The sequence below is a fragment of the Amblyomma americanum genome, chromosome 3, assembly GCF_052857255.1.
Source record: "Amblyomma americanum isolate KBUSLIRL-KWMA chromosome 3, ASM5285725v1, whole genome shotgun sequence".
In the NCBI taxonomy this organism is placed as follows: Eukaryota; Metazoa; Arthropoda; class Arachnida; order Ixodida; family Ixodidae; genus Amblyomma; species Amblyomma americanum.
The window spans coordinates 106,866,394-106,893,290 of record NC_135499.1 but is presented as its reverse complement, the minus strand read 5'-3'; the positions used below and the strand labels follow the sequence as shown (position 1 = coordinate 106,893,290).

Sequence of the window (26,897 nt, the reverse complement as noted above, 5' to 3'; positions counted from 1 at the left end):
CGTGCAGCTTCTGCCAGCAACCGCTCGAGCCCAACTCCGGAGCCACTCCATCGCCCCCATGAAGTCGTCGGCACGTAAGCTCGGACGCCCCAGCCTCTGATGTATAATCTTAATCATGTGTAATTATTGAATATACCTGTTTGTTTAAACTGAGCCATACGGTGTCTTTGCCTCTCCGTCCCGTGTGGACCTGCGCATTATGGGGGTCATCACAAGGTAGATAAACGGGACGGAGCGCCACTCACAACTGATTTATTCGAAGGCACGACAAACATATATATGAGCTAGTTGGTACATTGAGATATTCTAACTTCAGGCAGATATCGAAAAAATCAGAAAGGAGAAAACGCATGACTCGATGTCTTGCGAGACAGCCTTGTGGAATGCGTTTTTCTTTTTTGGTGTGTGTTTTCTTTCCCCCTGGCTCTTAGAAAGATTGTCATGTCTGGCTGGTCGTCAGTGTGCAACGAAGAACTGGACGCGCTCGATGGCGGTTCGAGTGAACAGAGCAATTAGTGAAGTTGGCTTATAAAAAAAAACGCATTACCATTGGCGCCAGCAGTGGGATGTCTATCGCTGCTGGTTTTGCGCGATGCATTCAATGGCGCGAACCCGAGTCTATCCCATTGTATTCTCTCATTTGCCTGGTGTTTCAAGATAGATTCCACGTGGGACACATTTATTGTACGATTTGGCATGCGTTTGCTTTTGCTGGATTGTTTTATTAAGGATTGTTTTGCGAGTTTACTGCACAAGCACTTGAATTATTCACGGAGTGGTGTATAATTGTTTTACTTTCTTTTAAAGCCTGAAATGGCTACCTCGTTCAATATACATCTGTCTCTCTTTCTCTCTCTCTCCACTGTAACAAGGACAGAAAGGAGAACAAGTTTTCATCGTGCGGTTAATATCAGCGTACTAAATGACCTCTTATTTTAATTAGCCCAGCGTGCAATATGGTGCAGGATAACGAAGGAAGCCTAGCGCTAAGCACTCAAATGTCAGTCCGTCCTTTTCCGTTGCGCCAAATTTTCAATACCGTAAGCGAAATCAGATCCATTTTAGGAGCTGCAATCGCTAGAGTATCCCCAGAAGTTATGCTTGGCTGTTTTCTCAGGCGAGGTTGAACGGCGAATATTAGGAGCAAAATTCGTGCCCATCCGCGGCGACCTAGAGAGAATCGAAATGCGCGAAAAAGAGAAAAAAAGTTTTTTTTAGCGCCTCGAGGGCACTTTCGGCCATTCAACAGACGCGAGCGATGAAAGAAAAAAGTAAAGAGAAGTCAAAAAGACAGGAGCATGATGAATGGCTGGCTGTGCAGGGGCAGTGAATGAGAGGAAAGCTGTGCGAAAATGATTGCGGCTTGTGGGCGGCCCGGCGCGATTTCGTTTTCTTTCGATAATTCCTTAGGACCGGTCCCGCTTTTCCTGGCCGCTGCCCATTTATCCTCAGGGAGAAGGAGTGAAGTGCTCCTAATGGGGGCTCCGCTATCTTTTCGCCTCGTCATTGCTGCCGGTGGCGCGTTTCTTTATCTACAGCTGAACGGCGCGGCCCGGTGCCTCCGGAAACGGCTGTAATGGACCTTCATTCAGAGGTCGCCCCCCCCCCCCTCTCCTTTTCCACGCTTTTTTCTTTTTCGCGTGCATATACTGCACTCTCTCTCTCTCTCTCCAACACGAACAGGTCAAGCACGCGCACGTAATATAAGTGCGGGCAAAAGCGCAACGCAGCAAATCGTAGGGACGCGTACGCGCACACTGACGCACCTCACGCACACATAGCACGCACACGTACGCCTAAACAAGCTCACCCTTTCTGCGCCCGGCGCTCCCCTGCATCGTATTCTATTTCCTTCCCGGCATTTCTCCTCACTCTTTGCGCAGCAGAGCCCCCCCCCCCCCCTTCCCCTCTCTCCCCTGCCGCTCCGTATTCGCGTCTTTCCTTGGGCACACTTTCGCGCACTTGTTGGCGGCGTCATTTGCTGGGCGAGACGTTATTCCTCGGGATTTCCTGCTGGTGCGGCTTCCTTTTGCGACTGTTGTGCTGCTCCGTCATTACGACCTCTTGTCTCCCTTCCTTTTCTCGTACGCGCTCGAATGCGAAGTCTGCGTCTCGCGTTCCTGTCCGTGGCTTTTTCGCCCTGCCGTTTATGCTTGTACCACTCTCTCGCTTTGATGATGCGTTCTTCCTGCTTTAACTTTTGTATTTTGCTCTGCCGGGCGCGCGGCTTTTCTTCCGTCCTGGACTCCAGTCACCGCAAAAGGATACGAGAAGAAGCGAGGAGACAAACGCGGCGAGAGAGACCCTTTTGTGGCCGCGAGCTGCGCACTTGGGCCGGCTGCTCCGGCGACTCCTCCTTTGTTCAGGCCTTCAGCGCTTTGTCCTTCGACGGTTGTTTCGCCGGGAGGCGAATGGTCCAGAAGTCGCGCTCTCTCAGCCCCTTCCTTTCCTTTTTTGTACTTTTGCTTTCCTCTTACCCTGGCCGAGGAGCGGAGAATGAAAACAGCGTTGCGGCGCCCAGCGGAAATTCTTCAGAAAAATAAATGATAAGTCCTGTGGGTCTGTTCTGCGTTATACGTTGTCAGAATGCGTTCAGGCTAGTCCTTCTTGGAAAGGTCGGGTTCGTTTGGCTTAGAGATTTTTTCTTTGTCCATGTGTCTCTCTGTGTGTGTGTTGCTAGGTGTACTTTATCTGCGAAACGGTGCTGTTTCGGTGAGCTCCACCTCTTGTTTACTTTATGAACTTCTCTTTTTCCTACTCACTCTTGTCGCAAGCAGCTCTAACCACCGTGCTTCGCAGAAAATACGCTGTTTGCTCGGAGACGCCCTTCAGGTAGATAGCGCTTAGGAAAACAAGTGCCAAGCACTCCTGCTGCTGCTTCTCGCCGAAGTTACAAAAGTAGATACCGCGGAAAGATGACTTCAGGGCTCAGACAGCGCTTAAAACTTAATTTTTTTTTTAATTCTCGGAAGCGGAAAGCTTGAGCGGTGTGCTGCCGTTCGCGTGGCTTCTGAGCTCTGCGCAAAATTAAGCCTCGACTTAATGCGTACCGCTTAAAGGAACATGACTTTTTACCGGATATGAGGAAAGTTACGAAACTGCTGGACCTGTGTGTTTATTACTTGTAAGATAAGTGTTTTTTTTCTTCTTTCGCGTACACAAGCGCAAAAAAAACAGAGCTAAATTTATTTGAGGCTTCGTTTAAGCACATCCACTTGGGCCGTCAAAGGCTCCGTGTTTTTAGTTCCGTGCCTGACGTTTCTCGTTTTTATTTGTTTCTTCCTTTGCCTTTCTTGAAACCATGCTTCTCAAGAAGCTCAGTTCGCGCTTGTAATGATGCTTGCCCGAGGAATGATAAAAGCGGGCCCGAGTGCCTGGCTGTTGTTTGCTCGGCTCGCTTCTGAGTGCCTTTACACTGTTTGCATGCTTTACTTCGCCGCCGTTGTCCAGTTTATTACTTTCCTGGAAAGTGGTAAAACGAATTTCGTGGTGCTTTTACTGCAGAACAAAAATGGGAGAAAAATAGATCAACAAAAAGATGAAAATTACTTTTTTTAGTAGACTTGATTCTGCGCAGGTTGGATACGCATTGTGCGGCGAGCTTGCCCGGAACATTTTATTGACGTGAGCAACCTTGTGTACTTCATTTCGCCCACCCACCCCGTTCAGTTAGTGACTACGACTGTTTCGATGGATCGCGCCACATATCGTGCCACAATTCGGCATACCTCTATTATGCCGATAAACTTTCACCAGCTGGTGACAATTAAGACAATTCGACTAAAGTACCCTCCCGGAGCTTCATCAAGGTCTGTCGCCGCGTCGTAAGTGCAGGAAACTACGCCGTCTTGAGAACCTAAGCGAACACGCAAAACGCATGCGCTTCTTAAGCCCGCGCGTTCTTATCGTCACTGTGAGATAAGGCGGACAGGCTGAAGCAAAGCCGTGTGGCCTGATCATCAAAACTTGTCTTGCTTGTTGTGGAGGTGTGAGCGAGCGACGAAGTATGTGCTCTTGAGTCGATCTTGCAAAAAGCATATTTCAGTTGTGCACGCATGACGTGTTTACTTAACAGTGGTTGCTCGTATATGCATGCACCTGAACGCACGTGTGTTACGAGTTAGGTTAACTGAAGCTCGTCCGAATTACCACAAAGGACCCACGAGGTCGGTCCATGACTGGCAAATTGTGTTTGTTTTTTCAGCCTCGTTTCTTTCTCCTGTCCTGCTACGAACAGGTTGTGTTAACATAAGGTTGGATTAGGTTAGGTTAAGTTACTAAAGAAGGAAAGGCGCGGTAACTGTCTCACTCTCGGTGGTCACCTGAACCGCGTTTTGGGTGGATACCGTGAGAGAAGCGATGGAAGAAGTGAAAGAGAGAGTGAGAGAGGGAAAGAAGAGCATGCACACATTGAAATTAAAATTGATTTATAGATTCCTCGCACATGAGAGAGGAGGTAGGGGCTAAAGACTATGTGAAATCCTGAGAGAGGTCCGTGCCCCCCACGCAGATTCGGCATCGTGTAAGCTCAGAATACAAAGTTGCATTAATAACAGCTCGTAATTACACACTAATACGTTAAAAACACACATAATACAGACAGCGCTATAGGAATACAATCACTACTACCATATACTGATGATAGAAAACAAACTTGAACTGAAATATTGTTACATTTTCACACAAAACACTGCCGTCTACTCGGAAAAATTGAAGAAAATTCATATGAATATTCATAAACAATTCATGCAGGCTATAATAACAACGTATTTAAATAGCTGCATACATGAGAGAAAATAAATAATGCAATCGGCGAGGCGTATTGACTATTTGAGAAACAATTGTAAAGCACGTTCTTAATTTTCTGAAAGCGCACATAGGGTGGACTGATGTACGAAATTAAAAAAAGTAAAATAAAACATGACGCATGGTCTAAGGGAAGCGCAGGTGGGTATTGTGCATCACATTACGCGCCTGTGTACTGCAGACGCCATTGCGGGTACGCACAACTGCATAGACCTGCATAAATCATCGTGGTGTGGAAGCTGTAGCAGCGCCTGGCAACGACTTCCACAGGTGCGCTGCTCTCAAGTGATTGCGAGCCAATTATGCAGGCTTCGAAGCCGTTGCCTCGCATTCGTTGCAGCATTGCCTCAGTGAGAAGATGATGCAGTAGGTGTGCCCTTTCAACCACTCATCGTTACAGCGACGTCAACTGTATCCACAAAGGGAGGCCAGCCTAACATCCGTTCTTATAACCGGCAATGGCGGTGGTCGCCTGCAGGACGGCCGCAATGCAGTGAGCACTATGACAGCCAAGCTTTCCTCCCGTAACCTATTTTCGCCAGCAAAGAACAACAGTCATTCATTTCACGCCCCGCCAAAACATCAACAACAAAATGAGCAGCGGACGTTCCCAGCTTCAACGTCATCATTGACTGAGCACTTGAATAGTAGGGCACCGAGGGAAAGGAAAATAAAACAGCCAGTTAGCTCTTCAGCAGATCTGATCAACCTGGCACTCCAGCGTTTTTTGAGCTAGCAAACAAGAATGTTCACGAACACAGCAGAAGGATCCACTAAGACAGACTCGCCATACTAGCTAGCCAGAGAAAACGCCACTCTTCAGGAGCCTCTGACATGACCTAAATGGGGAAGTACGCAGGAGTAAATCAGCCGAGCACATACACCAACACTACTATCGGATTACTCTACATATTAGTTTAGCGGGCGCCAGGCCTACCAACAATAAGAGGCCAGACAAAACAACCTGACCGCAAACGTCAACAATTGGACTGTATCGGAGTTACTTCTTGCTGATATTACGCGCTACATGGAACACCGTTCGCACTGCGATCTGAGAGCTGGGTAGTAGGGGTCACATCTCCGGCAGCCAGACTGTCCACTCCTTTTCCAGCTCAACTACGTGCTAACGAAAGTGGTAGTGCATAGTGTACGTCACCGGACTTGGTGCTTTTAGTTGTATTCGGTCGTTTAAGGGACTCTTAAAACGAACTAAATTTCGCCTATATTGATTGATCACCGCTTTCAATAGCAATGACGCTGCTTTCAATTAAAATAGAAATTTTATTAATCAGAAAAGGCCAGAAATGGAAATACAGGCATCGTCGCCAGAACTCATGTTCACTAACTACAGTGACGTTAATGCTGTTTTTGTCGTGGGTCTCTGGGGCTAGGCCACTTTCCTTCACTTGCAGCGGGGATCACGGAGTGCTTTTCATCACTTAAAAAGATGGGAGTTTTGAACCAGAGATAGGAAAGAAAAAATCCAGTTTTTATTTCTCGCCTATGAATGCGTCTTCTGCTGCCGAACAAGCATCGGCCTAGCCACAAAGAGCCAGAAAGTGGTTTTGCATAAAACAAAACCTGTATGGAGTTTTCCTCAATATCTTGGTCCTCCGAAGTAGCATCGTCGTGTGGAGGGAGAAAGAACATTATAAAATAAAAAAACTTTACAACCAGAGTTGTTTGGTTGTTGGAGCGTCTACGTTCCAAATCTCTGAACGCAGTTAACCTTTCTTCCCCCCCCCCCTTTTTTTTCGACCATTTTCTGACCGAATAAGCGTAAGTGTTGAAGAATTAAGCAGTAAAGCAGTACAGCGGCGCAGAAGACGATGAAAATTGAGAGAGAAACAAAAAAAAAGGATGCCCTCGTACCCCTGCCATTTTTGCCGTTTTGCTGTATTGATCGTAACGAGCGGACACGCCAAGATCGAACAGGATTAAGCAAACAAGTTTCTTCGCATCGTCACGTACTCAGTGTCACTAGACCGATGGCCGTTTTTCCATCGTCCCAAAGGCGGAACGGCTTGCGCGTACCCAGTTAAAGTTGGCGTACATGCGGGACACAGCGCTAACTGATCTGCCCCCTAATAGGGGCGTATTCCGAAGAATGACCTTTACGCGTTCAGCGAGCTCTGACCAGATGACAACGCGAATCCTCGGCGTTCTCATATATGGCATTGGTATCATTTTTTTTTCCGACAAAAAGGAGATATCTTCTGGATGATTAGACGCATGCGTGCTTCGCAACATCCTTCGTTTTGTACTGCGTGACCCATTCATTCTGGTCCAGATACGCAATGCTGGAGCTTCGCGTAGCATTGTCGCGGTACGCGTTCCCGTTCTTCTACGCATGAGTAGCGCGTGTACTCGCAGTTTCTCCAAGTGTACTGCTCAATATTGATTCGTCTACTGGCTATGCTGCGCGCTAGAGAGCTGTGAGCTGGGAAATGATTACATTATTATTGCACCGTGCATGTGTTGGGGCCACACAGTTCTGCTCGACCTGTTGCATGAACCATGGTGATGCAGCTACGCTCTTCACTGCGCACGTGGTCTTCATGTTTCTTGTGCAACTACTGACCAGCTACACTCTGGTAGACCAGGTTGTCACACTCACTTACAGATTGCGGCCAGTGAAGATACTTGAACATCGTATATTCTGCAGTACTGAACAATGTTCTTCCATTGTTCTTGGCCGGTGTAATAATAACAGTAATAAAGTTTACCTGAGCCTCGCGTAATACATGGTGATGCATGGAACGCAAAGTAAAAGCTGTTTTTAAAGAGCTGGACAAAGGCACGGGCTCATTTTTCTGGCTACAGCATACAAAGTTACGCAAATAAACAAAACACGTGTGCGCAAGCTGTTCAAATTACACTGCAGAAAATTGCGACCAGATACCAAACAACAATGAAATTATTCGCATAAAAGCTGTATCCGGCACATTTGGTCACAAAGATAAAACCATAACGATATGGCAAATCAAATTGAATTAAATACATCTTCACAAATGCACATATATGTAACACTGACTAATATCGGAACTCGGCAGAGTCGTCAGTGCTCTGCAAAGTTGCTCTGCCTGAAACAGGGACAATTAGAAAATATTTAAGGAAGAAAGGAGACTCTTCTGAAATGCGACGCATTGGGGGTTTATTTCCTGTCTCGGTAAGTCGGTAAGAAGTCGTAGGAGCCGATTCTTTTTGAGCCGGCTTTTTTGGATGAAAGATGTTTTGTTGAAAAGTTACCATATCAGTGTCCCACCGAGACAATAGTCGTAGAATTTTGTCAGCAGGAGAAATTTGTGTTTTAAAAATGTTTCTCTTGGGCGATCTAGATTTCTTCTCAGATGCAGATTTCTCTTGTGAGATGTTGGTTACAAATTACCTAACAAATCGTAAGATATTTTTGTAGTACGAATAATTTATTGAGATTTCTCTTTGTCGCAGTCCCCCATGTAAACTGCAGTAACTAAGGCAAAAAATGACATAGAGAGTAATTAACTAGCAACATGACGCAAGATGCGAAGACTTCACTATTGTGATAGAAAATGCCAGTCATCTGTGATAACTTAAATATAATGTGGGACGCGTGATTCGCATAGGAAATTTTTTGACTAAACAGAACGCTGATGGTTTTTAATTTTGGCACGATTTCCAGCGGACAAGGTATAAAATATGCATTTTGTCAGAGTAAGTTGTTTATTATTCGTAGCTCGAAAGATAACCAGCTTTATTTTGCTGACATTAATTGGCGCTAAATTATTTTGTGTCCATTGATCTAGGTGTATGAGCATGTCATTCGCAGTATCCATTTGATTATTCACATTTTCATCAACTAAGAACATATTCGGGTCGCCTGTGTATCAGGTAAACTTTCCAAGGGAATATCCAGGGATAATGTCGTTTATGTGAATGCTAAAGAAAAATTTCCGAGCACACTTCTTTGTGGAACACCGTAACGGCCGGGGAGGGTCTCTGATACGAAGCTATTTACGGTTTCTGTTTTACGGCGAATGAAAAATTTAACACGCGATACTGCGTGCTAGCGGAAACCACAGCGTTTAAGTTTGCGGAGAATTATATCATGATTTACAAGGCGAGACGCCTTTATGAGATTATTCAATATGCTTATGGCTATCCTGTTCTGCGATATTGTTCCAATATATATTCCTTCTGCTCTAACGAGTTTGAATTCCATTGAAGGATGCTTAATAAATCCATGATTTGAATCGGTAAGTATGTGTTGAACATATTCAAATTTTGCAAAACGCACGTGGAAAGCTCTTTGCAATGCCTTCCAGGATATTATAAGTATAGATAGTGGTGTCTGTCAGTTCGGAATTTCCGACTAGATACCTGAGCAGTTCCTTCTCAAACGGCATTGAACAACGAATAACGATCGGACATCAATTTCGTTGCTACTGCTGCGGTAACTTTTGCCTTGGGCGCGCTCTGACCTCTGAAGGGCAATTCATTGGCTCGCAAAGTTCAAGGCACGGGAGCTTATACCCCTGTCACACGGGCACTTTCGATCCTCATTGAGCTCGATCTGCATCGAGATTTTCGAGCATGCTCGAAACATCCGGTGCTACACGGGCATTTTCAATGCTCATTTAGAAGTTTCCCTCATGTGTGTTAGGTGGCGGCAAATGTTCCGCCGACGGCCATAACAAGGCGATGTCCGGCAACACTGTGCAGTCGGGGGCAGCGGCAGCCAAATCCGTAGCCAAATCGGTACATTGCGTATCTGCGCCAGGTTTTTGGTTTTTGTGGCGCACCTCTGCTGCTGTGCGATGCAACCCAAGGGCCCACAACGCCTCCGCGATTTCTGCATAGACTGCGGCGTTTCTCTTCTGTCGCCGCAAATCATTTAGGCGGTCCTGCCAGCAGTCGATGAGAGCGGCTGTCTCGCGCTCGCTCCACAGTTTCCGCGCCGACGAGCAGGAGGACGCCATCTTTGTTTACACTGACGGCGAAGCTTGGAGCGTGGTGTAGAGATTATTTTCAAATGTTTGCATATAAGCAGGCATAGTACCTGAAAAATGTTCTGTATTACATTTTAATCAATCACAACAACAACAACTGTGGTTTGGTTTTGTTAACTTGTGTTTATTTTTATAGGTTCATGAGAACGAGAGTGTTCTCGATTGTGCTTGGAACCTCAAGCACTCTTGAGGAATCGGCATCGAGTCAAGCAGGATCGAGCTCGATTGCGCTTGAAAGTGGCCGTGTGACAACCGTCGATCTGCATTGAGTTCGATGAGCATTGACTCAATGAGGATCGAAAGTGCCCGTGTGACAGGGGTATTACTGTGTGCACCCGAAGCTGGCTTTTCAGCGATATACGATTTCAGGAGACGGCAGGAGTGAGCGACGCTCGTGCGGTTGATTAGTCCCGCATGACTGTGCAGTTCTTCGTGGGCGGCCTTTCCCGATTTTCCGGAAACGAACACCGAATAACAGTCATGTCGCCATTGATTTTCGCCGCTTCTTTTTTTTTCTTCTCTCGGCTGTTATAGTGGAACTCACGTAAAAACGGACGGCGCAGAAAGCTGCGCGTTATTGGACGACCTATAATCAAATTCCGGAAAGGAAGAAAGGAAAGAGAAATATTGTGTTTGCTCTAAGCCGCTTCTTCGCTCACTCGTATCAAATGAAGCTAGTCTCTTCTCTTTTCTGCCCTGCCCCGCTCCCTGCAGTCCGTGTGTGCGGCGCGCCTAACGGGAACCGTATACTTCGGCCCCTTATTCGCATGAATAGGCGATGCTGCGACGTTATTATTCTTGCCCGTCTTTCAACTTCTGCCCACCGTTTTTGGAGCGATCCTTTAATCATTTGTCTATTTGCTGTTGGCGCCGTGACTTTGTCGACAAAGACGGCGCGTACCTTTCACCATTGCTTCTGTTCTTGTCTTTTTTCTTTTACCGCGCGCGAACGACTTCGCCCCCTCTGCGAGCTTTAGGAGACTGCGGGGGTAATTAAAATAAGAGCTGCCGCTCCAAGATCACACATAGCCGTCTCGGATGAAGTCCTTCCGGAGAAAAAATAGTGAGATAAGGGTGCGGCTGACGATCTTCGCCTGAAATTTTCATTTCCTGTGGATTTTCTTTTTTGCTCGCCAATGCTTCGCTCCAGCCTTTCAATCGAAGCTTGGCGGCCCTTCCCGCTCGCTTCCGCATTAAGGCATAAAGACCGAAAGGAATCAGGTACGCTGGAAAAAGGGCCAGGCTGGCGCCGAGCATCTCGTAAAAGAGGTGCGCTGTCCAAGTAGGCAGGCGCCAATCGTTGAGGCTCGAAAGGTTTTACTTTTTGGCTTTTATATATGCCTGTCTTTTTAAAGAAACGAACACGCCATTAATGTGCGTTGAAGTGAGCCCCTGCACCAAGTAGAAGGCAGCGGCGTCGGTGATGTGAGCGTCTTGTAAGTACTCACCGAAGGCTGCTGGCACTCTGGTGTAATGTTCTCTCGGGCTGCTCGTTTGCGCCGGGCCCCGTATAAAGCATACGTTTTTGGTTTATGCTGCTGTCGAATTCCTCGGCGCCAACAACTCACCCGCCCCTTCCTTTTCCTTCCTTTCTTTCTTTCTTTCTTTCTTTCTTTCTTTCTTTCTTTCTTTCTTTCTTTCTTTCTTTCTTTCTTTCTTTCTTTCTTTCTTTCTTTGTCTCTTTTTCTTTCTTTCTTTCTTTCTTTCTTTCTTTCTTTCTTTCTTTTCTTTCTTTCTTTCTTTTTCTTTTCTCTCTTTCTTTCTTCCTTTCTCTCTTTCTTTCTTTCTCTCTTTTTTCTTCCTTTCTTTCTTTTTTCTTTCTTCCTTTCTATTATAAAGTCGCTTTTTTGTACGGTGCTGGTGTGATCGCTAGAAAGTGGCGCTCTTTATGACTATTTGTGTATGCTAGTGCGTGCTTTAGCCAATCCTCTTCCGGCGACGTTGATGAAAATTGCGTCGGAGATGTGTTGTTGTTTTCTCCTTCTCCTGTCGCTAGCTCTCATCCTAGAGCTCGGGATTCCCGCAATTCACGCGCACTGGACCACAAGAGGCAGAAAGAAGAAAAAGAGGAATTGAGAGGCTACAACAAAAAGAATGAAAACACGCAATCACCGGTAAAAAAAAAAAAGAGACTGAAAAGCGTGGCCGCGAATTGCGTCGAGTAAAGGTTGAGTTTATTTTATAAAGATCTCTGTCTTTAGCGATGTGCTGCGTTTCAAATGCTTTCTAGTTGAAATTTCTTCGCGCGCTTTAAATTACGTTTGCAACGATACACGATACCGGAAAAGCTCTTTGCGGCGCCAGTTTTTTTGGATACGAACTGGATGGCACCAGTGCCACAGTCAGCGTTTAACAGGAGAAATATGAGCCCAACGGTCTGAGGATTCTACGTTTTGTATTTAGGAGAGTGAAAAGCGATCCTTTTGTGATGAATGAGTAACTGAAGGCAGCCGCGCTCTCTTGCTTACCTCTGGTTAAACTTGGCTGAAAGAATAATAAACTGTACTTAAGCTATAACAAAACGATTGTTGAGTCGGAAGCGCTTTCGTCGACAACGCACTGAGCCGCACGCAGAGCGTCGTTACTTTTATTTATTTTAATATACGCAAACTAACGAATCTCATACAAGACGCGGGAATCAATATTCCTGAGGTAGCCTCAAGTTTAAAGCACGGCACACGTCGCCTACTGAACGCATGGTTATTTCCACCGCCACTTCGTCTACCTCTTCTACGCTTCGTTCTCCACATGATTCCTCCCACCCCAGGTGAAGAAGTGACAGGTTAGAGGTATGCAGGATAAAAATGTATATGCTTCTCACTGATGGTGCCCATGTACAGTCAAAGTAAAAAAAAAAAACAACTGAAAAGCATTTGAGTGTTGTAACTCTGTTGGACGTTCTTGATAGCTCTCAAGAGGATAGACCCCACAGGGGAGCGTTCTAGGATAAAATCTTTCCTATGCAGTTTTTAAAGGTCTTTAAATGAGCACTGGCATCACAGAGCACTAGAGCTTGCATCGCAGCTAAGGAAATCGTTGCGAATAAAGAGTTTACTCCTGTGCAAAAGACCTGCGCTTGAGTCCTGAGCCTAAGTCTCTAAGTGAGAGTACACACACTCCTTGTTGACAAAGACTTGCTATTCGTGGCGAAACAAAGGAACGACATTCAAGATAGACCTGTTTGCCGAGCTCAGTGGGAAAAGACGGCAGCGATTTGCATAAGAGCAGGGCGGCCCGTGTTCAACAAAAGTGGCGGCGCGCACAAAAATGCGGCGACGCAGCTACTGCTACGCTTTGCAGGAAACCAGCGAAATCCGGTCGAATATGGTAATCGACGCTTAACCTTATTCTTTGGAGCTCCTCTCCGCTGACCTGGGCTTCCCAGTTAAGCCCCTCGTTAGACCTGTTTCGCCAGAGTTGCTTAGCAGCGTGCTACCGAATCGGCCGGAAGAGCTCAGCTCCGGAAGGCAATTAATAATTACGCGGCAGTTTTTTGTTATTTAGCTACCGTACGCTTTTTTCCGACGTCATCGCTTTCTTTTTCTCGTCGGGCATTCCGTTCGACCTAATCGCGATGCGGTCACGTCTTCTCTACCTTATTTTATTTTGTTTCTTTTCCACAACCTTTCGACTTGCTTTTTGTGCTTTGTTGTTTCTTTTTCCTGCCACCTGTTGACCGAGAATTTAGATGTGGCTTGAATTAATCGTTTTTTAGTCGTAGTGAGGCTTTGTAATAATGGGGGTGGAAAAGAGAGTAACTTGTGTCAGAAAACATACACGGGCTGACAATATTGTAGAGGACATTTACTGTCGGAAAGGACTTGTGCGTTTCATGTAATGCGTATAGCACGAATAACCGAGTGTGGGCTAGGAGAAGAGAATTCATTTAAAGAAAGACAAGCCTAAACGGTGCCGTTGGAAAACCGCAGGGAGTAGACGAGACCGTTAAATCAGTTGGGACGTGGTAGGCGCGACTGGCGCTAACTGGGAATCAGTGGGATAGGATTTTCTCTCCCGTTTCACGTAAACTGGCTGACCATAATTGCCCTGATGAAGCCTGGTGTGTGCATAAGTCTGGCTGTTTTAAACATTTTCCACCTAGACCTTCGGCGGCCACTTTTGGTAGCGAACCTGCTTACTGCTGAAAAGCGGCGTTTTCGAAGACTTCTCTTAACTACACGAAATTACAACGGGCACTCATTCGGCATAACAAGTTTTCAAGTGTTAGCCCCTTATTATCATAAAAATATATCGTTCCTATAGTTCTTGTGCCATCTTCTAGAAAACCGCGTGAGCAGGCGGAATATTCCGAGGTACTGTGTATGATCACAGGCTTGCGCGCCGATTATCAACAAGTATAGTCTTGTGATTTGGCTTTCTATGCGCTCTTGATCGTGACAAAATGCGCATTTAGTTATGTCATGTTCCATAAAAACAATGTCTACCTCTCTTCTGCTTGCCCGGTTTAATATGAAAAGCAATGCAACCGTGAAGAAGGACCAGTCTTTTGGTTCGAGGTCATTTTTTGAGAGTGTAGTTTCCGTGGCCCAGTTGCAGTAGCATTTCTTTATTGTTTAATCGTTCCTGTCTTCCTTCTCTTGTTATTTTTGTGTAAAGACATATTTTCCAGCGCTTAACACACCCTTATTTACGTCATCTTGACTCGTGTGTCATGCTGTTACGTACAAAATTTTCTTCTCAATCTCCTTTTTTTTATGCACACAAATGTGTTTGCCTTACGTCTCTTTCTTTTCTTTTCCTTGTGGCCCCATGAGTGGTGGATTTTGTTTACTGTACGTTTTTTGTTCTCTATTAGACAAGGCAAATTACATGCTTTCCTGCTCGTCAGTCTTACTTTTTCTTTCCTTGTCATGTAATTATAATATTCGTGTAGTGTCTGGCTGGCCTTTTCCCTTAGCCGTCCACTTTTCTCCTGGAGTTCTCGGTTGATTTAGCTTCACCTCTTGCTTAAGAACTAAGCAGTGGTGCACCCTTTACAGGAGTAAAAATAAAATAAAAATGAGCAGTGGTTTTACATTAAACAACGCGAAGTTGAGCTTGCAGCCAACAAGGAGTTTGGTTTCTGTGGCTAAGGCGTGTACTTTCGGTGACAATAATTTTTTTAGAAAAACAATTCGGAGAAAGAGAGAGAGAGAGAGAGAGAGAGAGTGAGAGAGAGATACCTCATGGAGGGAGGTTAACCAGGCAGTGCCGGCTTGGCTACCCTACAAGTGGCGAAGGGTGTAAAGGGTACGAAGAAAAATGCTGCAAATCAAATTCATAATGTAGCTTGCCTTCTTCATCTGGGGACTTTATCTGTTTGGTGTAAGTGCGAGTTGGTAGGGGTTTTTACGGTGAAATAGGTTCCACAAGGAAGGGTTGGTGACCACCTTACGATTTGTGGCAGTAATTTATCACACTGTTAATCATGTTGAGAATTGTGTATGACCACCAGAAAGGCTGCTTGTTGCTGGTGGTTCACCTTACAGGCACTTTAATAATACATTCCATGTTTTTGTTTAGGCTTTCACGGACATAAATGGCTTTCATAGATAACGTCAAACCAAAAGCAGAAAGCAGAAAGGACGGGCAAGAAAAGTAGATGCATAATCCAAGGACTGACCTGCTCTGCGAAACTTAACGGTATTAGATTCGTCGTGCATAAATGTTACGTTCATAACTAAAACTGGGCCTTTTTATAAAGCTTTCTTTCTTAAAGTATAATCAGAAATTCAGAGTTACATTATTTTTCAGTGATGTAGAGGTGCGAAAGCTTGCGTTCATTCATTTTTTTTGCTGTTAACGCCTTTTTTCCATAAAGAAATAAGTTTTTATTTCCGTGATTTAGAAAAACAGCACTGAGAGATTATTGCACTCTGTAAAGCACATTGTCAGCTTGAAAGGCGTTGTGGATTCTAGCTCGCCAGGAAAACGCGATTCAAGCAGAAACGAAAATTAAATTTGAGCAGCGGCCGGAAATTGAGGACAGCGGACGAAAATATTTTTTTTAAGTGATTACATTTTTCACTTCATTCCAAGGTACAACCTTCGCCCAAATAGCCTCTCAGAAGAGTTTTATTAGACCTCACATCACCCAGCACCTCTCCCCTGTCTAGAAAATCCTTAAGGCAAATCTTATCGTTCTGTGTTTGCGTAAGGCCTATAGAAAGAACCAATGGCAAACTGGCACGTCCGCCCTCACATCTAACGCGGTCGAAAGCTGCCGAGTACCGATGAGGCGATGGCCCCCGCACCCGAAAGCTTTCGCGATGAAAGGACCAGAACTCTGGCGCTGAGCACCCTCTCGGAATCGCCGTAGAAGCCGTGAGAACGTAGTCGAGAGAGAGCGTGCGCGACTGGGCAAGTCCGAAGGAGTTAAGCGGCGCGCTGTCTGACGATTCTCTGCTCGGAAAGAGCAAGGTGCCGTCTTTGGACGACCGTGGCTGGGCGATTTGCGAGGGTCCGTGCAAACACAGACACCAGAGGTTCCTTTTTTCCGTCTTCTTTCCCGTCTACACTCCCGCTGCCTTCGAGTTTCCGCCGGGCAAACATGTCGCCTTGCCAAGTGGCCATTCTTTTAGCTTTGTGAATTTCATTTTTGCCCAATGCGCGGTAGAGCGGCGGCCGGCATGTGTGTCTTGAAGCGCCTGGGTGTGATTTCGACTAATCCCAATCTCTTCGTGGACGGCACGCGTGTATTGCACTATTTCATTTTAAAACTTTAGTACCTCGCTGCTGAAGAGTCGAAACAGTCGGATGAAGCACGGTTGTTTTTGTCCGTATTCAAAGGCAAGCTGGGTGGTGTTTGTTTCAGCAGAAGTGCATTCACGCCAGTCTAGTTGGCTGTAGTTGCAGGGTATGCAGGAAAGGTCGCAAGGAAAGGATCTGCGCTGGCTTCTGTGAGTAAGTTAAAAATTTCGATATACGGACTAGTGATAATAGTGCTTGAGGACGTATCGCACCTCGTTTCGCAGACTGACTTTAGTGGAATGCGCTGCTTCACGGCTCAGGCTGCGCTTTTTGAAACAGGTAAAAAGGTGTACGCAGAATGAAGGTCTCGTTACCGCTCTAGCGTCCTTATTAGATGGAACTTCGGGTGTTCTTCTATGGAAGCAAAATGCATTTCGATGGAAGCAAAATCCTAGAGGCCCGTGTACTGTGCGGTGTCAGTGTACGTTAAAAAACCCCAGGTGTTCGAAATTACCCGGAGCCCTCCACTACGACGTCCCTGAAAGTCTGAGTCTTTTTGGGACGTTAATCCTATAAAGCCAAATTAAATATGTGCCATAATCTTATTTGCTGAACCATTCAAATGCTCTGTCTCTACAGGGGATATCGGCTGTTGATTTTGACAAGGCACTCTGTGAGCTATTTTAAATATATGTACTACATTGCACAACTTTATCGTTCTGCGTTTTACGATGTAACTGTTTTTGTGTTGAGTGAATGTATTTTTCTGCCCTCCCTGCCTGGACTCAAATGAGTGTCTGCAGTATTGTGGAAATAAATAAAAAAATATATACATTTTTCATTAGGGAAGCAGCGTTTTCCTCTCCTGTCCTTGATGCCGAAGTCTATTGATTTTTTTTTTACAAACATATCTTAACGAGCCCATCTACTCCCTTATTCCTCTTCCGACTTCCAAATGTGAACGCTGATGTTTGTGTAAGTTCTTGCTTGGCACGTGTACGTCCTCTGAGACCGAAAGCTGATGCCCCCTTCCCGCTTCCCGCAGTCAGGATGCTCAAGACACCCCTTACCCATGGTTTCCTGCCTAACCATCCTTTGCAAAGCACATTACGCGAACACTGATGCAGCGGTACTTGCCATTTCTAGTGTACTGAGATATACGAGTTTGGTTTTGCTGCGATGCTTCTTCAAAGGAAAACGCAGCGTAGGAACGAAAGCAGTTCAAGATCAAAGCGACGTCCCAGGGATGGTACACGTCGACAGAAGAGCTCGTTCCTGAGTTGGCATTCACTGAAAGGACGCTTGCACTAAGGCTAATTGAAAGCGCGGGTGTGTTTCGCGCGCTGGCAAAAGTCTGCTCTGCATACATGCGCCTGCGTCGCATGACCTCGTGACATTTCTGAATGATAGCTGCAACAACCTGATAGGAGACGCGTGCGACACTGGAGCGCGCGCCTGCGGCAATTCACTTTGGGCCGACGAAGGAACTGGGATTAGATTATTGTGTCATTAATGCAATCATTAATTGCATTGCTGCGTCATATTAGGTAGTCAGTGCCCGTTTAATGGAAGCACAAAAAGAAAGATTGAAGGAAAATCGATGAGCTACCAGGCTGAAACAGCCGACGTGAAGATGGAACGTACATTTCCATCCAGGTCGCATGTAATGTTCGCTGAATTTAAAGGGCATTACATTGGATACTTGGGCACTTAGTTTCCAAGGTTACATCACAGGCAGCTCGTCACAGAGCACCCATCAGCAATTTATTCCGCTGATATTTAAGGACTTAAACTTATCACTGCAAGGTAGTATTTGCGGTTGCAATTTGAAATTCGTGTCACAGCGTTCTGTTGGCGAGTGCACAAGGCTCGTGACAGTGCCAGACTGTCACCCATGGTCCATATAAAACAAACCTCAAGTGGGTCCGGTGGTTTTCTGCACGCGTCGGACTCTGAATCGTGACTTGCGTGATTTCATTGGCCGATTGCGAAGAAATACAAACGCGATTCGTACAGATGAGACGTGAAGACAAGCGAAAGACTCAGCTTGCAAGGTTTCAGAGCTCTAGACAATAATGAAGAGACAACCCGGAAATAAAGGATGAGCAGCAAAGGAGGATGGCATCAAGTCGGGAGCATACTTTCCACAGCGCTCGAAAAGCGACACCGCTCCCAATGCGACAAAGGGTGGCGTCTTCTAAACCTAAAAACTGACGGAACGGAATTGTGAAGTATTCGGCGGGGGAAAAATGTAGAGAATGTGCTTCCAGCGGGTATCATCTGATATGCGCAGCGCATGTGAACTGTGTGAACCTTCAAGCTTCAAGGCACCCTTATACATTCAAGGTCGCAGCTGATTCGGGCTTTAACGCGGCGGTGGCGCCATCCATGATATGCCGATGAAGCAGCGACGGGTCGATAGTTTCTCTCCGCCGGCAGATGGCTGGACATCCTGACGTGGTGTGGACACTGTGGGGCGCCTAACTTTTCATTTTGTGAAATCGCTCTGTGCAAAATGTGATCTAAGGAACTGGGACTGCGATCCTAATTTCCGCAGTTACCTTTCACTGTTTCTGCAAGGTAATATTCACCGCGGTGATTTATGCTTCACCCCCAGCGTTGCTCCTGTGAAGCCTTGGTCAACGCGTTCGTGCATTCGCTCAGTTTTTTAAATCGGTTTTTGTGGAAAGGAAATGGCGCAATATCTGTCTCAGATATCTTTGGACACCTGAACCGCGCCGTAAGGGAAGGGATAAAGGAGGGAGTGAAAAAAGAAAGGATGACAGAGGTGCCGTAGTGGAGGGCTCCGGAATAATTTCGACCACCTGGGGATCCTTAACGTGCACTGACGGCCTTTTGGCTTAGATCGTATGTAGAATCTGTTCTTGCCAGCTTCATTCAGTTCTAGACATAAAAGAGAGGTTAGCAACGGTGCCATACAGCTGATGTGTTGTCTGTTTCGAGGCAATCGAGTCCAATGCACCTTACAAAGTAACGAGCCCACACATTCAGAAACTTTTGTGTCTGCCTGTGACCTTTTTGTTTTAGCTCAGCTGTGAGAATCACAGAAATGCGATCTTTTGAAGCGAAATTATCTTCTGTGCAGTCGAAAAATTGTGTCGCAATCACGTCACGGAAACTTCAAGATCTTGCTAAATGCGACGCAATTTTAGAAAAGACGGGTGGTTGGGGTCGAACCAGGGAGCCTCCCAGTATGAGGCTGGAGTCTAGCCCGGTCTGTGTGGGACTTTTGATTCCTTGTTGTGGGATGGTGAACACTTCGGGCGTTCTAGCGGAACAGAACCCTTGCTGCGGGTTAAAAAAAAAGTAGTAAACGTTTATTTATTGATTCCTTTTGTTCCGTGTATAGTTGCGCCGTTTTCACACGAAGAAAATTGTGAAAACCGGATTTGGGTTTCTTCCAAAATTTTAAAATTTTTATTTTGGCTTGATACTCGAAGGTTTTGGAGACAAGGCCGGCACTGCAATCTGAGCAACCTTTTTCGTTGACGCAGGATCAGCCAGGGGTTACTTTCATCACTAGCAAACCGAGTTTATGCGGCCTCGTTCAGAGCGCATTGTTTAAGTAACCTCAGATATGCACGCTCAACCACGTTTAACTCTAAACAGAACTTAAATGAAAAACTTAAATGGCTCTTTTCAGTGCTTGAAGAGCAGCAGGGAAAGGCCGCTTTCGACTGTTCTCAAGCATAAAACCAAGCAGCCAGTCTGGCACCCTGAGGGCTGTCGTTAAATGTTAATGTTACGCTATGAGAGGGAATTTAGTTCTCATCGCTGTCTTTGCCATGAAACCAAGTCAGACAGTTTTCATCGAATTCCGTTTTATACTTCCGTGTTCGTTTTGTCGAAGGCCATTTTACCAAACTTCTTTCTTTAGTTCCATAATAAACAGTGTCTCTGCCCACCTCCTTTGCGTACAGCGATTTCAACTCGTTTCGTTTTACCCTTAGGTTTGTATATATTCCTACTCCATAAACTTCTCTAATGCCTAACCTAGCTAGCTGAAGGCCCAGCCGACCTACGGCCCATCTTCGGTAACTTCTCACGCATTTTTTGTCTGTTAACGCACCGGTACGCTAGAAAGCGATCGGTGTGTTCAAACCTGCTTTCACGTGCGGAACCATATACAGTGGTTATAACCTTCTTGAAAACTGACACAAATGGTTTAATATTTGTACAAAGTCCCATTCGGTGAAACTGCTCCTTGGGTACATCCTTCGATGCGCAATAAACCTCCTGAACGCACGACGCTTTCGGTGGGTCACGTGCCGCGAGCGCTTCAGTCAGAGCAGCAGCCGAGGTGCAGACCAATGGGCCGTGTTTAACCCGTGTTTACACCATATTTACAACATATTATACCATATTTACACAATATTTACCCCACATCTACACCATATTTATTGCACACTTACACCATATTTACACCGTATTACCCCGTGTTAGCGCCACTGTAAAACCAAACCCAACAGAAGTATCTGATGGAGAGGGAGAAGCCTTGGCAAAAATGTCCCACACTGGTGTGGAAAACCGGTGTGCGATGTTGGTCGAAAGCCAACATCAGGAGAGGGGAAAACTGTTGCCATGCTGTCGCGGCCTCATAGTTTTCCCGCAGCCGAACGGCCTCGTCGGGAAGGGGAACTTCAGAGCTAGAAACAGACGAGGTCACTGTTTCAGAAAACGAAAAGGCCGGACCCACCTCCTGTTCTGTTTCTTAGTTTACCAAACGATTCCTTCAAGCGTTATTCTACTTGAGACTTTTCCGGCCCCTTTTTACATGAGTGACATGCGTATGCTTGCATGCAGTGCGCAGTTTGCCTTTTTTGTTGCTACCAAGAACGGGCCCGGGCCCATTAAACAATAACTTTGCGAGCCTGGGCCGGGCCAGGGCTTGATGCTGCGTGCAGTGCTGTAACGTGTTCATGCGGCCAATCAACCAATCAGCCAATCAATAATTTAATCAATCACTGAATCAATGAATCAATCAATCAGTTAGTCAATCAAACCGACCTCGCGTCGATGTCGACGGGAATACTTTGCCAAGCTACCAAGAGAAAAAACGTTGGGAGGCTGTTTACTTCTTTTTTGAAGACGAAGTATATTCTTTGGGGTGTCGATCTAAAAGGAGTGCCAAATAAGCTTCAAGCAGTCTGCTAAACGAATGACACTGCTTATTACTTATGCGCTCCAACACGCGGCGCGCGGGAGAGCTCAATTTTACTTCAAAGTCGTTTTCTGTGACTATAGCTGAAACAAATTATGGTCGCACGGTCTCGCGTGCCGCAGGCAGCTGCTCGATGGCTGTTCAGCACCGCAAACTCCTGGGACCACACAAAAACGCCGCCGTGTTGAGCGCTGCAGAAGACTGCGTATTGTCACTGATTATGAGAGGCTTAAATACTACACATACCTTGTGGTTATTCAATAAATTGTGATTTCGGAACTTGTCAGTCACTGCTTCAAAGGATGCGGGGTTCACAATTGTGTTGTCACTGATTCCATTCAAAGAGCAACTGAGGTTAATTTTCGGCAGTCTTTTTTTTTGTCAAGCCGTTATATGAATAACATAAACACTAGCCGCGCTATTCTGCGTCACTTGTCTGTTCTGTTGTGCGTTTGATATGCTGGCATGTTTTATAAAGCACAGCTAGTCATCTGTGCAAACTTTAGCCACTAAATGCACTGTTCCTATATTTCTCGAGCACCATTAGTCTTGTGAGCCCTGTGTGTACCTGTTTTCCGCCCTTTGTGCCAACTCGCTCATTTTTTTCTTCTCTTCTCGTTGCCTGTTTGCAGGGGTCCGTTCAGCGTGGTGCGCCGGTGCGTTCACAAAACGACTGGCCAGCAGTTCGCTGTGAAGGTCGTCGACGTTGCCAAGTTCACGTCCTGTCCTGGACTCGGCACGGAAGGCATGTCCTGCTCCCATTTTTAACCTGTTTTCTCTTCTTTTTTCGCGCTCTTGATAATGCCTGAAAACTTGCAAGAAGCTGTCATTCAGACGGATGCTCTTTACTCACTCGCCAGAATTTCCTTTCTAGAGTCCTTGACTTCTCATACTCTGTGCTGCGTCGAGACAACTGCTTATCGTCGGTTATATACTCTGTTACGCCACTTCAAATGGCACTTCAATTAGCCGGCGCACTTTTGGATAGCAGTTATGTTCCCGATATTATTTAGTCCTGGTACTACCGATAATTGCTAATTGAAAAATCGTTATTAACGGTCAAACAGGTGATGACAGTCGGCGGCTTGAGTGTCGTAGTTTGCCAATGCCAGAGAGAGAGATAGAGAAACAACTTTATCTACACACCATTCAATGAACTCCAGGAGATAATTCCATCTCCCCTGTCGCCCCTAGCCGTCGGCCGGAATCATTAGGGACACAGCAGCAGCAAGGGCTTGACTGATGATGTCCTGCTGGGCGTTAGGGTCTGGTCTGCTGAGCAAAACCTCCCAGGATTCTGGAGTGCGTCAGCTATCGCACCTAGTCGGACATGTCCACACTATGTGGACCAAATGTGCTGCCTCGTCGCAAAATTTGCACTGTCATCTAAAGACTTCAGGGTGCCACTTGCTGTAGAGTACTGGGTTGGGAAAAACCCCCGTCTGTAATTTGCTCCACATAATCCTCTCTTTCTTATTGAGCTTACTGTCCGCTGGCGGCTAAATTTGTAGATTTAGTCTTTACCACAGTGTGATTGCCTGGTATGAGCGCATATATTCTCTGCTGTTTATAGTTTCGCTAACTTTGGAGGTTCCAGGGGTCGGCCGGTAAGTGAGACCTCGGGCGACCGAATGAGCCTCCTCGTTTCCTCTAAGTCCTTGGTGAGCTGGTGCCCGAACGAGCAAAACCAGTTCTCTGGGTACTGCTTCCCTGTTTAATATACGGAAGGCAGCATGACACCGGGAATACGCAAATCGGCCAATGGCAGAGAAGTAGAAAAAGAATAACTGAAAGAATCGTTACCAAATTCGGCCCCTGAGTGAACAAGATTTGCCATGAAGAAAAAAATTACTTGACCACCATGAAGTGCCGTGCAGGTTTCAGCTCTAGCTTTGCGCTTAGCTGTAAACAGAGGGATGTTTATTGTAAAATAAGGAGGTTGCGTAGTCGGGTACTTGCTTAGAGACGGCGATGATGCCACTCCGCCCGGCCGACGCGACTGGCACCCAGCTGCTATTGCATGCGGCTCAAAACTCATTCACCCTTAGCCTCTTGAACGAACTATAGGTATCGACATCTCATCTCTCCTCCTCTATGCTTCTCTGCCAGACGCTAACCGGGGGCGATTCTTGTTTGTGACTGTTTTGCGTCACGCCCCGACAGAGGCGCCACCTGGCTGATGGCAATAGTTCCAAAAATATGCGATTTCGTTTTCATTTCATGCGCTGACGCTGCCGACCCTTACATAACAGCTGGTTATGAGGAAATGCACAGTAACTGCCACACTCACAACGCGCACCCGGCTCACGCCTTGAGCGAGGGATGAAGGATGGGGTGAGAGAAAGAAGAAAAGAGCTTCTTTCGTGGAGGGCTTCTGACTAGTTCCACCCCTCGGGATTCTTTAAAGTGCGCTGACAGTGCGCAACTCACGGTCGTCTTTTGGGTCTCGTGTCAATTAAAGTGTGGATACGAACATACGAACACTTCCCCCTTCCCGTTCCTTTTTTCAGCAGCCGAACGTAATTAGCAGTAAGTAGGTGTCGACACCCCACCTAATGCCGCTCTGCTAGTACGTGCTGCGCCCTCATTTTCGACACCTACCTGGTATCCATAACGAGGCGCATGACGTGCGAGGAGAGGTCAAGGTGGCATTCTCCGAAGCTTGTCTCTACCCTGCTTCGCACCAGTAATTGTCGGGTCACGTGACCCTGTAACGTCATAATAAAAGCGAATGCGAACGACGCGAATCCCAACCGCTTTCTCTTATACACCTAGAGCTGTAAAAAAACTGCGCGGCATGCGTTGCTCAGTAAATTAGATAATGAGGTCACAGTTCTCTATTATGACCAATAATTGTCCCGTCCCTGATATTCAAGACAGGCAGGCTTTAGGTTAATAATAATAATTGTTGGTTTTTTGGGGAAAGGAATGGCGCAGTATCTGTCTCGTATATCGTTGGACACCTGAAGCGCGCCATTAGGGAAGGGATAAAGGAGGGAGTGAAAGAAAAAAGGAAGAAAGAGGTGCCGTGGTGAAGGGCTCCGGAATAATTTCGACCATCTGGGGATCTTTAACGTGCACTGACATCGTACAGCACACGGGCGCCTTAGCGTTTTTCCTCCATAAAAACGCAGCCGCCGCGATCGGGTTCGAACCCGGGTACTCCGGATCAGTAGTCGAGCGCCCTAACCATTGAGCCACCGTGGCGGGTTCAGGCTTTAGATTTTAACAAAAAATCAAGTTGAATTCATAGGGCGGACAAAGCGCGAGTAATCGGTTGGTCGCCACTTCGTGTACCTTCAGCAAACACTTCATCCTACGTGGAATTTGGTCAAGCCGAACATTCTTCGTAGGTTGTGAAGGCGCTAAGCGGCCACGATTTTAGGAGGCAGTATATATGCGACTAAAGAGCGAGAAAGAGAGAGAGAGAGTGAACTTAATCATAACGCGGCGCTAAGTATTGGGTAGATCTTGTGGCTGGACACCACGGCCACTTGGTCCGTCAGCTGATGATAGGTAATGAGGTGTTACCTTGAGCTTGATGCATGATGGCCTTAGTTGCCTATGTGCCATAACACCCAACACAACGCAATACATAAGGTGGAGGTGAGCTATAGTTAGTCCCCACGTGGGTTGCCGCTAGCTTTTTTTCCGGCCCATCGAGTTGTTTGGGTAGTTTGTAGTTTTGCAGAAAAAAAAGCTGCTTTACATTTGGCGCGTGCTTTCCTGTACTTCAAAATTTCGAGCTCGAAACCGAGGCCTCTTAGCATGCTTCAAAGAGGATGTAGGCCACTGCATCTAAATGGCGTAGCAGTAATAGTGCACGCACGAGATATTCACCGCGATAATTAATGCACCGTTGGTTTGCGCAAGCACCTGCACTCTAAACACGAATGCGCCTATATGCGAGTAAAGACGAGAGTAAGCTGCGGGAGAGGTTACACACTATATTATGTCCTCTAATGCACTCCCATTTATTGAAAAGGAGTGCGCTAGAGGACAGCTTACTTTACTCCTTTCTGGTTAGAACGTATTCTCTTGACATACCAGCGTTTGGGCGCATGTTTGTCACACGTTGGAGTACAAAATTTTCCCGATATCTCTTCTTTATTTGCACGTAAGGCATGTAAGAGTTGTGTGCAAGTGTATGAAAGATTCCTTATGTCTGGAGAGCAGTTGCCTGTCTGGTTCAATCAAAAACACGGTGCTAAGGTTGAAGGGAAGAGTTATTTGGTTTTCGCGCTCTTTACGAGACACTGGTCATACACAGGAATTTATTAGGTGCGATTTATTTCGTTTTTTTTAAATTTTTTTATTCCCTAAGAGGATGCACAGCTCCAGGCATGTACCGTGTTTACTCGCATAACAGACGCACGTTTTTTTCCTCCAAAAATCTTCGAATATTTGGGGGTACGTTCTATATACGCGGGAGCTGTCAAAACTCGACAAAATGTAAGCTGATGGAATAAATGCTTCATCCGGTACGACTCGCCTTCTAAATGAACCAAGCGCACTGTTCAGCACTGTTTCCATGCTCGACAACATATCCAATAATTTGTATATCTCGCGTAGCGTCCAGTAATTCTATCCAAAGAGATTGCATCTAGAGTTCACTCTAGCACAGCTTGCTAAGTTCAGTGCGAAACACAACCGCAACAAGCTGTTGCAATACTTAATATGAAAGATCAAACAGAGAAGTTCTTTGTGACCAGGCGTGGTTTCTATTGGTCCCCACGTTTCTCGCAGAGCATTCTTATTGACTGTTCGTTTTGTTGGGTGAGGTATAGAAGCATTGACATTTGTCACAGGAAGTTTTATATCGTTGCGCACGTTTTAGACGTTCAAGAAAGGGCCCTATATAGCATTCATTATCATCATCAGCTGACTGTGCACCAAGGCAAACGTGTGCGTCTGATATGCGAGGGAAAAAAATCTTATACCTTTTGATAGCCAAAGAGAGGGTGCGGTGCATTCAGCATGCGAGTGCGTTCGTTATGAGAGCAAACACGGTGAGTCCTGTGCCTCTTTAACCAATAACCCAGTAACGTCTATGCAGTAACGTTGTGTTCACTTATCTGTGTCCCACCCTGCTAAAATCCCCAGTGGGATTTGCAGTATATGAAAAATAAAATAAAATAAATTCACTTGCCTGCTGTAGGGTCATATCGTTAGCCGTGCGTCTGCTTATGCGTTAATTAATAGTAGTCAAAACATCTTTCAGGGCCATTGTA

General features: G+C 46.0%; 1 protein-coding gene across 7 annotated transcripts in view; it reads left to right on the top strand.

The window, feature by feature from the left end:
* CASK (peripheral plasma membrane protein CASK) overlaps positions 1-26,897 on the top strand; it is a 663,473-nt gene that overhangs the window by 238,746 nt on the left and 397,830 nt on the right. For all 7 annotated transcript variants that reach the window (XM_077657694.1, XM_077657697.1, XM_077657698.1 and 4 more), the window contains exon 2: positions 22,299-22,411. In XM_077657694.1, the coding sequence (XP_077513820.1) occupies positions 22,299-22,411 (113 nt within the window). The remainder of the gene's footprint in view (positions 1-22,298; positions 22,412-26,897) is intronic.